We start from the raw sequence: 12,905 nt of genomic DNA on the forward strand, positions 1-12,905 counted from the left end.
AAAATTAATTAATTTTAACAGGAACATTTAAACATTATTAAAAACAAATTAACCAAATTTGTAACATAATAAAAAATGTTTATAGCTCCCTCTGTCAACCAGAAATACAACATATTTTCTAACTAACTGACAACATATATAACACAACACATATCAAATTGAAGGATAACCAAGTTCAAATTTCGTAAAAAAAAAATATGTATATCTTCCAATTGCAAAACTACTTCATTCCGTGCATACTTTTATGAAAATTTGCTTCTAAAGTAATAATACCCCTTAGTGTTCAGTACAGATGACACATTTTCTTTTACTATCAATAAGATATGTATATACTTGAATCCATTCACATGTACAACAACATAGTATTATATAAAAATTTATATTTTTCCAATTACAAAACTACTTCGTCACATTCCTACTTTTATGAAAACTTGCCTCTAAAGTCACAATACCCCTTCATGTTCAATATAGATGACAATTTTTTTTTTCATTTTACTATCAATAACATATTTATATGCTTGAATCTTTTCACATGTAAATTATGTATACCACCAATCTTCATATATATATATATATATATATATATATATATATATATATGTATATACTTATCTGCTTATACTTTATTTCTTTATTTTACTTGCTTTAACTATATTAGAAAGTATTTTTATGAAATATTATTTATTGTATGTTTAGCATGCATATGACATGAGATTATTAATCTAAAGTTAATTTGGTTTTTATATTTAAATATTTGATTTGTTTTGATCCATATATATATATATATATATATTAAATTAAGTTTTTATTTTTTAAAAAGACTCTAATCTCTTTTCTTATATTGAAGTTAAAATATTTATAAAAGTGTTACATTTCTAAATTTAGATTTCTTTCTTATCAAAATTAGTGTCTGTCTTCTATTTTAAAATCTATCTGATTTTTATACGTAATACATTCTAAATAGAAAATAACATGTGACACTTTTAAATAGTATTTTAAAAAAAATATGGACTTAATTTGATAAAAAAAAAAATGAATCAAGCATATAACTTTATAAAGGGAAAATTATTAATTAAGGTTCTCAATTTTCTATCTTACTTTTTTTTCATATTGTATTTGTTATACATTACTTATTATTAAATACTTTATTTATAAAATGTATCAAAATAAGACAACAAAGTAAAGAAAAAAAAGTAATTAAACGTATTTATTATATCTAAAATACCGAAATCATTTAAAACATTTAAGGATATTTATAATAACATTTTCTTTTCATAATATTTAACTCATTCACTTAATGAATTGAAAAGTTTTTTTTTTTAATTTTAAATATATTAAATATTTTATTTCTATTTCATTAAATTTTATTTATAGAGCATTTAAAAATTAATAAATAATATTATAAAATAATACAAAATTTATTTCACTTTTGTTTCGTACAAATATTTAAATATGTAACTTTTGTTTCATTATAAAATTTTAATTATACATTTAATGGTGTTTAATATGTATTAGATGGAACATGTCCAAATTTGATAAAACTTGAGTTTTCAGTTTAGAGCTGTCAAAACGAGTAACTCGACTCGATCCGGTCCATCACGGGTTGGTCACTTAGTGAACCAATTCAGCTCGGCTCATTTATTAGCGAGCCAGAAAAACTTGAACCCGGTCCGACCCACCACGGGTTGGTGGGTAAACGGATCGACTCACTAGCCCATTTAATTACATTTTTTTTAAACTAAAAAAATACAAACTTTCTGTAATTTAAATTTAAAAAATTTTCACTCCCAAAAAATTATGTTAAAGACAATTCAAAATAATAATAAAAAGTACAATATAATTCAAATGTCATTCAAAAACAAACACAAAAAACATACAAATAAATTTTTTATATTCGTCATTTTTTGTTTTTGTTCTAACCTTTGACCCTTGTTCTTGTTGTCTCTAAATTCACTAATAAAGATTTTCCTAATATCATAAAAATTCCGACAATCAATAAAAAAAATATTAGTAAAAAAAAGGAGAACCAATACTCAACAACATCAACAAAAAATTAATAGTTTAATCTGTAACATTATTTCTCAAATTCAAAGATATCAAAAAGAGCTTGTTCAAATAATGTATACTCAAACTATTTAAATAAAATGAACAAAATCTGATACAAGCATGTCAGAACATGAAAAAATCATTCCATGTCTTCAAATCCTCAGAACAAAAAACAAATTCGCAAACCCCTATTTTTGTGATTATAGCGTTTTTGAAAAAAAAAAAAAAAGAAAGTGAAGTGAGAAGACAAAAATGTGGAGAAAAGAGAAGAAAAAATGAATGGTGTTTTACCTCTTCCTTGAAGAATTTCAGTGAAGTGAACACCGTGAGAGTGATTTGTGAGAGCAGAGGTTATTTTTTTGGTATACACAGTGAGTGAAGAAAGTATTTTATTTTTTAGGATTTCATAAATAAAATAATAAATTAAAAAAATAAAATTAGGTAAGTGGGTTGATGGTATAACCCAACTCACCACAGTTTTGTATGCTCATTATAAGATTTCAATATTGTGAGAGTCATCGTCTACCAGAAACCTCCTAACTAATATCTATAAAGCTGTTATCGATCATTTTTTCGTTATATTTCATCATTAGATGTTAAACCCTAATTATGTACTAATGGTAGTTGTTATGATACAATGAATATTTTTTAGTAAAAGAAGGAGCCTTTAATCCTTCATTTATGCAAGGGCATTAATACAATTTATATAATTAAAAAAGCATTAACACAATTGATTGAATTCTTAAAATGATATTTAATCATAAAAAAAGAAAGAATTGAGATTGTTAGCATGATGAAAATATGTTAAGAGAGAATGGACAGAAAATGAGTGGGTCACACCATTATTCTTTAAAGATGTCTCTCACGCATAAGGCTTCTTGTTTCTTGTGAATTTGGATTCACATTATTTTGTGATCGAAAGAAACGCCATAATTACATCTTCAGATCCAAACCCCACTTTTTGTTGTCCAACACAACATATAGGGACACATGCAACCAATCTCTCCTTAACTTAAATGCAAATTTGTCTGTTTACCCATGAAAATGACCCTTTTCTCTTTCAAATGTTTATCATAAATCCCACTCTCACCAATAACTTCAAATAACTTTTTATTTTTTATCTACCAACAACATTTCTACATATAATTTTAAACCACGGTTTTTGGTTGAGTGAAATAGCTATTTATCTTCTACTTTGCACACACTGAACCGCTGGTTTTAAAATAAACCCACAACGTTTTAAACAAAGTCTAATCATTAAATAACATGTTTCTTAAGAATCCATCAACATCGTTTTTACAAACTGAGTGTATTGTTTATGGTAAACGATCTGGTTTGAGAGAAATAAGACCATTATGCGCTAAAATTTAGTATTCAAGTGTTAAATACAGTTCCGTATTCAACTACTTAATACGATTTTGTTTTACATTCTCATAATTTTTATTTTTAACCAGCGTCTTAATAATTTTAATTAATATAAAAAAAGACATTTTATTCTGTCATAACTAAGCCAAAAGTTTAAATTTCAAAATTCATTTGCTTGGTAAGTAGAGGTAATTAAAATTAAACATTCAGTGTTTAGAAGCAGCCAGGTTGTATAGACAAGACCAAGAAAACAAACAAAAAAGTAGAAGAAATCCTTTCTTGACTAAAATGGTTGGTATTAATGCATTTCACCAACTTGTTATCTGATTGTCCCATTCAAATATGGAAAACCCATCATTTGCTTCCTTTATCGATATAGTCATTCATCTCAAACTTTAACTTTAAATTAAACATCAAATTTACGCTTATTAAAATTACACTCTTACCTTTTTCTTTCATAACAATAGTCTTAGGGTAATTTAGTTTGAAGTATTGGCAAACATGTGCTGTTTATGAATATTATTACACTTATTAATAGTAATAATAACAATAATAATAATAATAATATTTTTTTGTGCTGTTAGTTTATGTCCTTTGGATTATCGGTTAATGGTGACTATGGTGATATGACTTTCATGATGGTTATATCTACTTTTAAAAGTGAATTTGTCGTCATCTTGGGTTCTTTATAGTAAAATCATCATCATATGAGAGTCTTATGTAGGAATAAGTAGCATAGGAAAATTAGTATACAAGTTCTAATATTATTACAACACCTAAAACTATTTGTAATAGGATAACAAGGTAAAAGTTAGGAACAAATTGACGATGGAGTAATAGGTCAATAATTTTATTATTATCTATCATTTGAGAGTGAGTATTTACTCATAAAACAATATATAGTTTTGTTGGAGATTTCACATAAAAAAAAAAAGTATATAACAGGATATAAATGTTACTTTGAACTGCTGTCATAAATGTTCCTAGAAGCAAAGTTTCCATTAGTGAAGTGAGTAAGCATGAATTATTGAGAGATAATGAGGAGGGATTAGATAGAAGGGTGTTAGAAGAAGAAGAAGAGAATGTGATATGCAGAGGGAGAGAGAGAGAGAGAGAGAGAGAGAGAAAGATGTAAAGGAAGTGGGGGAGAGTCGGAATAAATGAGAACACATGCAGGGTTTACAAGTCTTAAAGGGGAAGGAAGATAGAGTCAAAAGTAGGCAAAATAGGAATTGGATGAATATCAAGTATATATACTTCTCTTCTTTTGCTCATTTCCACTTTCGCACAATCGTAGTCCAACTTCCCAAAACCACAACCAATAAATAAACTCATGCATTAATTAATGTCCTTCCGTATGCGTACCATTCAAACACAACTTCAGCTTTTCTGTTTTTTTTTTATTAGTCAACATTAAAAATATATTAATATTGGTATTTTAAAACATTAAAATAAGTGTAAATTTTAAAGACAGAAGAGAAATATAGTATGAAGAGTGAAGCAAAGAATCCAAATTCGGTGCCTTTCTGAATTACAACTCATAGCCGGCCTTTCTTTCTTTCATATTTGGTTTCGTTTGGTTGGCCTTTTCTTTTCAAACATGGAACACAAATTTGATATTGACGCATATACATAACGGTATACCTAGCTATAGGAACATACATTCTTAACCATCAACTTTCTTTTTTAAATAGATATTGCCAAATAAAAAAAAAGAAAAAAAAAAACATTCATTTGTTTGTCGGTAAGAGTTGTCTGTTTGGTAGTACATGCTCTGTTTCTACGCTACTAATAATAATTGGCAGCATTGTTCCTTGAGCAACTAATAGCCACCAGGGTTATAGTAAGTAGTAAATCAGAATTAGATAAACATTTGTGTCACTATGCGCCCAAACATGTGTGATAGATATGATGGGATGGTGTGCATGCCACTGCCCCATCTTTCTGTACTTGTCTATTCATGTTTCGCTACCTTCCTTTCTACCACTGCTATTATCATTATTCACGGAATCTATCTGCATAATGCTACTTTTTATGCTTTATCACTCCTTTCCATTTTATTATTTTTGCATCATCAAAATTTACATTATCGTCTTTAGGTAACAGACAGTTAAAAAACATTTAACATCCTCACTACTTAATTCACTTTTGGTGAATCTTTCAATGTCCCCTGAAGTTTAAAAATTTATACAAGTACTTTTCTATGAAGTATTTAAAAAAGGTAAAATAATGTTCAACATTGTTTTCAGGTCGACAGTTGTTTTCCCACAAGTATCATATTGCTTTAAACAACTTCATATTTAACTCTCGAGCTTTTGTTATGGTATTTGATGTAAAAGTTTAAAAAAAATTATAAATTGTTGATTGAAAAAGAAGAGATAGAAGGAGCACGTGGACGCAGTATATATATGGTGTGATGTGAGGCAGAATCAGGTGTTATTTTCAGACTTTTACGTGAGAAGGAGAGAAGGAGCCGAAACTACAGATGCCGCTCCCTTCAAATCAATCGTCATTCACCAACTTGGTGTGGGTGGATTCCTTGTACTTTATTTATTCTTTTCTTTAGCTCCCCCTAATAATACAAAATAATTTATTCTTTAACAATTACAAGTTTCTCAAAACAAAATTATAAATATTTCATACTTTTATTTTAATAAAAAATAATATTGCATTAGGAATTTTTTATTAACTTTTTTAAAGTTCCTTAATCATTTATGATTCTCTTTTCAGTTTTTTTTTTACTAATTATCTACTTTAACTAAGTTAATTTTCTATTCAAATGCATCAATACTACGCAGATTCACAGATAGTCCGCTACAACTATTAAGTTATATACGTAAACAAAAATAAAAGAAATGCAACAAATAACAAAGAGTTATATACTTTAAAGTTTGATCGTATAATTTTTAATTATTTGATGAATTTTAAAGTTAAGATGAGTATTATGTTATACATAATTTAACTTAAGTTCGTAGATTCCATTTCCTTCCGTCAACTTAAACCGCTGACAAGTTTCTCTTTGTGTATTAGGTTAGTCCATTTTTCCATTCAACGATTCCAACAGAACCAATAGTATAATAATAACAACTTAATTGAATAATAAATAATTCCTAGTAAAATTAAGAAAAAAGAGATTATAAAATTTAACAAAAGAAAGGGAAAAAGAGGAATTAATGCTCTCTTTTATTAATATAATATAATGATAATTCTCAGTTTAATTAATAAATATACCTATTCTTACAGAAGAAAACAATATAAAGTTTATAACGCAAAAATTAATTAATCTTTATCTAAGGGAAAAAAAATTGACACCCCCGACAAGCCTTGTAACCGTTTTTTTTTTTTATCTTGGTTCTACTAGGTACCTTTGACTTTTCTTTGCCAAAGTTTGTATTTACATTTCTATCACCAACAAAAACGGATATCTCCATTGACCACTGACTATTCCGCCACCACTCTCACAGTAGCAGGCAGCCACTCTTGGGAGCCCCGACGATCGGAGTGGCCATCATCTTCAAGCCTAAATACCATAGAAGAAGACTCGTGGTCATGGCTACTTGAATTCAAGTTCTTTCTCAGTTGGTGGAAACTTGGAACCAACACTTTCTCCATCCATTCATCAATGGTGGTTTGGCCTAACCACACTCCGCTGGTGATCTTGTCAAGAGCATCTTCCTGCACTTCAATTGACACCCCATTACCTACAACTGTGGAAAACCTTTTCGCGATGGATGTGGCGAAATTCCTGCGAATTAGATCAAAGTTCAAGGGCTTGAAGACAATAGCGTCGTCTACAGAATCCAAAAGGTCGCGCGGTACTGTTGATAGAGACCCTCCTCCATCGTGATTGTTGTCATCATGTTCAACAGTGAAATCACTTGAATTGAGTGACCCATCTCCCCTGTCGTCCTCTGCAGCAACAGCAGCTTCGTTAAGATCAAACGATAGTCCTGAATTCGCCTCCTTCCGGGGCTTCAAGGACCTGTCTTCATCCGATAGCCAGCTGGGTCTTCGTTTTGATGCTCTCTTGCCCACTGATATGCGTAGTTGCCACCCTCCCTTTGCTAAATTTTCAAGCTTTTCTTCGTCCAGTGGAGACCCATTGGAGAGGTACCTAAGGTCCTCTGGCAAACCATTTGCAGTGAGGATAAGCATGACGTTCCCAAGACTGACTTCACGGCCGTGAGAATCCGGGAACCGGCCTTGTTCCATGGCTCTTCTTATGCTCCCGCGAAGAAGGATGTTGGCTTCATCAATGTCCTCAAGCACGATTACAGAAAGTGGGTTCCTTCTGATGGCCTCTGCTATTCGATCGAGTGCCGTTTTACCACGGAGTTGAGGGGCATCGGAGTCCCCTCCATCCCCACGGCGTTGAGCCAGAGGTATTATTATCGGATTGGACCCCGATACCAGCTCAGAAAGTGCTGCTGCCATTTTCTTCTTGCCAATTCTGTCAGGACCCACGAACAGTAACCACGTGTCACCTTTGGAGCGTCTTTTTCCATTGCCCAGTTTGCACTGGGTCACTGTGGTGGCCACGGCTGACGCTGCATCCTGCTGCCACCAGACCTTTTCTGTCAGGCCTTTCAGGAGTTTCTTGAAAGAGTCCGCATCAAGTAGCTTTTTGCTCTGTAATTCATCGAACTTGTCTTGTGACTCAGAAGAGAGGCAGCTCAAGAAATCATTGATGCCTTCTTTATGTGTTTCTTCTGGAGTGGCATCAGCTGGCTTTGTTTGCCCAAGGACCAGGTCGGTCCTTACCGGACTTTGCTGCGGGCTCATTGCACGCTCTGGTGTGTGGAGTGGCACTGGGTTTGAGCTCAACTGCAAAGAGGTTCCGAGATTTTTATTTAAAGGTATTTTGGGTTGGAATTGGCGTGCCAGCAAGTTCATATTGTATAGGCCAGTCATTGACAAAGGAGTTGGAACAAGTCTCTCTGTGCTCACATTTAGCTGATGGAATTTAGGGTGTAAACTCAAGCAGGCGTCATGCCATTTCTTCTGTATTTCTTGAGTCCTCTTCTTCACATTCACTTCTTGGCTATTACTCTATTTAAAATAAAAAGAAACACATCGGTTAAAAGACATGTACTATTTTCTACGAAACCCACAAAATAACCAATGCAATTGTTTGTCACATTCACCTGAGCCCGATCCATTACTTTGCCGTTATCATTATTAGTTTTAGCATTCTGTAACCACTGAGGGAGGGACGGTTTAGCTGCCTCTGATTTGAGTTCAGTATCTGATTTCTCGGTTTCTTTCAACATTTCTGCTACTTCTCGCTCGCAGTTCTGCATACATTGCGGGCAACAAATTGATACAGCAGCAGGATCTACGTTCTCAGAGGCACGCCTCAGTGGAGAGATAGTTGTAGTTGGCAAGGTCTTTAACGGGGACAAAGACTCGAGCGAATTTCCAAGAATACCATTCGTCCCAAGCCTGGTTTACAAGTAAGTAAAACGGTCACACCACAAGGTAATAGCAAATGCAGGGAACAGAATAACCATGTTCCAGATCACAGGCTAATCAAGCTAACAGTGCTAAGGTAGACAAAAAGCTAAAAATCCTCCTATCTTATATTACTGTCAACAGAAACAGAAACATCACACGTTCTGCATTCGAAATGTCATGCAAGGGAGTTCAAGCAAGCCACCGGTGAAACAAAATCGAAAAAAGAACAGAAACAAAACAGAGTTAACATATCAGACAAGATTCATTCACCAACTAAAATCCCAAGTTTAACCGATTCCATGAAAGAAAACGCTTTAACTCCATTCCATCAAACACGAAAAACTAATCTTAATCATTTAATCTGATCTTGCTATGGAATAACCAGGGAAATAAGATTTTGGCAAGACGGAAATAAAAAAAGAATGAAATTCGATGAAGGCCCTTTCGTGATCAAAAGATGATATGCATTATTAAATTGGTGGAAGCAGAAAAACAAAATACCTGGGAAAGATCCCAGGGAGAGGAGCTCTGGTGGTAATTGGCACTGCCTGAAGATCCCAATCGTTTTCCATGGTGGGATGATAAACCTGGCACCTCAAGTAAGTCTCGCAAGTAGCAGTACCTAACAACCAAAGTCTACCAGCGCCACCTTCACCGAACTTGCTGACCAACCTCCCCATCTCCGCCACCGCTGCACGCCCGGCCTCGGCGAGCGTGAGTTGCTGCATGTTACCCAAACCACCACCCACGGCGAACCCGGCAGGCTGCTCCACCAGCCACTTCAAGTCACCCAAGTCAACGAAAATCCCTCCAGACCCAGAATTCCCAGTCCTCGTCTCAATCAAATCCCCCAACTCCTTCAATCTTGCAGGTATCTGCGCCTTATCAGAAGGAAGCTCCTTCTCCAAATGAATCACGTGAGCATTCGAGAAAGCCCCATCTCCCAATTCCTTGTTCTCAATCTTCTTTATCACCTCCTTGATCGCAGCCTCGGGCTCCGATTCCCCCACCAAGATCGGGTTCCTCTTCTTGGACCTCAGCAATATGTCCACAATTCGTTTCGCGTCATCGCCCCTGTGCTGCGCTGCACTCCCCTGCTGCTGTTGTTGCTGCTGCAGACGCGGGTTCAGATATAAATTCCGGCCGGTGGCGGAATTCGACGGAGCCACCGCGCTAGGCCGGAATCCCAATCCGGAATTGACGGTGGAGGGGACGGCGTTAAGGGACTGTTCGATGGTGGCTTTAACGGCGGGGCTGGAGAAACTGGCTTCGCGCATGACCCTGCTCACGCTGGGGTCGTCGAGAATAGATATGATTAACTGTTCGAGCTCCACTTTGACGGCGAGGAGAGGCTGCTGCTGCTGCTCCGGGTAGCCGCGGCGCTGGTGGGCCTGAGCCCGCTTGAGGGCCGCCATCAAGGCATTGGAGATGGGCGGCTCCATGGAGGAACCGGTGTTCTGAGAAGTAGGCAACCGCTCCAGAGCGACGCTGAAACATAGCTCCAGGGCCCTGCACTGAAGGGGGTGAGAGGAATTGGGGTGGGATTTTATGCAGGCCTGGCGGAGGAAACCGGAGGGGGAGGCGAGCAGCGTGGCCGCCACGTGGAGAGGCGTTGTCTGGCCGTGGTTCCGGCGGCCTGCCTCGGCGATGGAGTGATTGAGAACGCTGGCCGCCTCCGGCGTTAGGGTTTGCTGGATGGTGCTTAGTCCGGCTCTCATTTCACGAGTGGAATTGAATTGTGCAGTGTTGGTGAGGGTGGAGCAAAAGGAAAAGTGGAGAGGATTTGATTTGGGTCGGGTTGAGATTTGATGAGATTGGATTGGATTGAATTGGAGGAAGAAAGGTGATGAAGTAGGAGAGAAGGAAGAAGAAATGGAGAATGGATGTGAATGGTATCGGAGAGGGTGCTTTGTTTGCTTGACTTTATGGTATGAGAAAAAGGAGAGTAATGTGTGTGAAACTTACACTTGGGTTCTAAGGCTATTGAGCCCTGAGTAGAGGGAGAAAACGAAATTAGTGTGTGGCCAGATAAGATAAGAACACTTCAATATAGACAAATTCACATTTTCAAGACTCCAAGGAACAACTGGATGGGTAGGCAAAACAATCAAACACAAGCTTTTTACAAACACAAACAAAATCAACACTCTAATACCATGCCCACCCCTACTAGCTACTTTCTCTCTCTATCTATCTCTCTCTCCATCTGTCTCTCGCTTCCTTCCTTCCTTTTAAGCTTCCTTTCCTGTGTGGGATCTCTCTCTCTCACTTTCTATCCTCCGCTAAAAAGGCTCTTTAGAATTCGGGGAATTCAACGCCAAAAGGAAATATCAGATCCCCTCCCTCACCTTTCCTCTTTCACAACATCCCTATCCTCTTCTCTCTCCTCATTCTCTATCTCCTTCCATCTCAAACAATAACCAATCTCTCATTAACATGGATACATACATGCATGCGCGAGGGCTCAGGACCGTGAATATAAAGCTATTCCTTTTCCATCAACTAACCCAACTTAACTAATTAATCTCACCCTACAGAAATATTATTCTATTCTAATTATCCTCCACTGCACAACATCAAGGTAAAGGGAGGACAAAATAAATAAATAAATAAATAAAAAGACGGTTTCTTTATTGTGGGAAGAGAAAGACACGGAAGTAGAGAGAATTTCTAGTAAACGGAGAATTGATGGATGGATGAAAGTAGTACTATCGGTTGCAAGGATTTCTGGAAAAAATGCTTTGTGGACAGAGTAATCTGCTCTCCTTTTTGTGTCATCTTTTTCCTCTCTCTCTATTTTAATATTATTAATTTAACACTTGCCTTTCAATATTTCTTGTCTGCAATTTTTTATAATTCAATTTAAAGGCTAATTTGTCCGGACTCAACAGATCGGTTATTCTAAGATGGACGAAGCCAAAACACCTTTTTCGCACAACACACAGATATATGAATATTATATTCTCCATCACCCAATATATTTGGTATTATTAATAGAGAAGTGAGATTATCATTTAATAAAGTTAATGAGATGGTAAATAAGAGTAATTAATTAAAAGATGTATTATGAAATAACAGAGAGGCGTGTCTGGTAAAAGAATACTAGGACTACTCATTGGATAGAGAAATGTAAAAACTAAAAAGAAAGATGATGATGGGAGAGAGATAGTGAGGAGTGAGGTCTTGGGAGTTTGGATTGACTGCCTTTTTAGTTTTTATCTCTCTTTTCTCTCTCTGATTGCTTTTGTTTTGTTGCTAGTTTGTTAAAACTGTAACAAAAGAGATTAAGCGTATGCATGAGTCCCACGCATGCAGTGGAAGGTTGATGACACGACCCAAGAGACATTGGACACCTATAGTCACTGGGTCCCTTACGCGCCTAGGAAATGTGATAGTAACTGCTGCTGTCTCAATCCTCAATTTTGCCTTTCAACCAATTTTCTGCTTTTCACACGCAACACCTACAAAAGGTATCTCCCCACTTTCACCTTTTTCATACTTAAATTACTCTCTCTCTCTCTCACTTTATCTCAAGTCCAAGGCTACGTGATCCTTTGGCAAGTTACCATTACCGCATCAAAACACATCCACCTATTATTTCTTAAGCTAATCCCAATTAATTATTCTAAACTTTTCTCATCACTCACTCTAACTATTTTTTTTTCCAACATTTATATTTTAAATCAAGTGTTAAGTATATTAATATATTTAATGCTTTCAATATATAAAAGCATTTAATCCTTTATAAACAATTAACTTTTAAGTGATATTAATACGAGTTTTCCTCTTGTCATGAGGTTCGGGTTCAATAAATTATACTTCGGAATCACGTTGTTGCATGACTTATGTAGCTTTGCCTATGGATGGACCATTTATACATATTCACTTAGAATCTCACCTTGCATGTAAATACAGAAATTGAATATTATAAAGTATATTTGATAAATTTGAATGAATTATTACCTATATGAATTAGTGGTTAAAAAGAAGAATTGTGAAAAGAAAAGAGAAAGAGGATGAGCACATTAAATGCATTGAAA

The 12,905-nt window shown here is 35.1% G+C and overlaps 1 protein-coding gene across 1 annotated transcript; it reads right to left on the reverse strand.

Annotated features, from left to right (window-relative positions):
- Positions 1-6,667: 6,667 nt before the first annotated feature.
- On the reverse strand, positions 6,668-11,661 carry LOC106768373 (protein SUPPRESSOR OF MAX2 1). The gene is made up of 3 exons (XM_014653498.2): positions 9,367-11,661; positions 8,556-8,853; positions 6,668-8,460 (listed from the first exon to the last, which is right to left on the reverse strand). Exons 1-3 carry the CDS (start codon positions 10,581-10,583, stop codon positions 6,853-6,855), a joined length of 3,123 nt encoding a protein of 1,040 aa, XP_014508984.1. The 5' UTR covers positions 10,584-11,661; the 3' UTR covers positions 6,668-6,852.
- Between the last annotated feature and the right edge of the window lie 1,244 nt (positions 11,662-12,905).

The sequence above is a fragment of the Vigna radiata genome, chromosome 7, assembly GCF_000741045.1.
Source record: "Vigna radiata var. radiata cultivar VC1973A chromosome 7, Vradiata_ver6, whole genome shotgun sequence".
In the NCBI taxonomy this organism is placed as follows: domain Eukaryota; kingdom Viridiplantae; phylum Streptophyta; class Magnoliopsida; order Fabales; family Fabaceae; genus Vigna; species Vigna radiata.

What these genes read in the sequence shown, in the direction of transcription:
- LOC106768373 (XM_014653498.2), bottom strand. Translation starts at nt 10,583, where the DNA reads ATGAGAGCCGGACTAAGCACCATCCAGCAAACCCTAACGCCGGAGGCG. An exon ending in CTCCCTGGGATCTTTCCCAG is followed by an intron (nt 8,854 to 9,366) that starts GTATTTTGTTTT and finishes CTTGTAAACCAG; the next exon opens with GCTTGGGACGAATGGTATTC. An exon ending in AAGTAATGGATCGGGCTCAG is followed by an intron (nt 8,461 to 8,555) that starts GTGAATGTGACA and finishes TATTTTAAATAG; the next exon opens with AGTAATAGCCAAGAAGTGAA.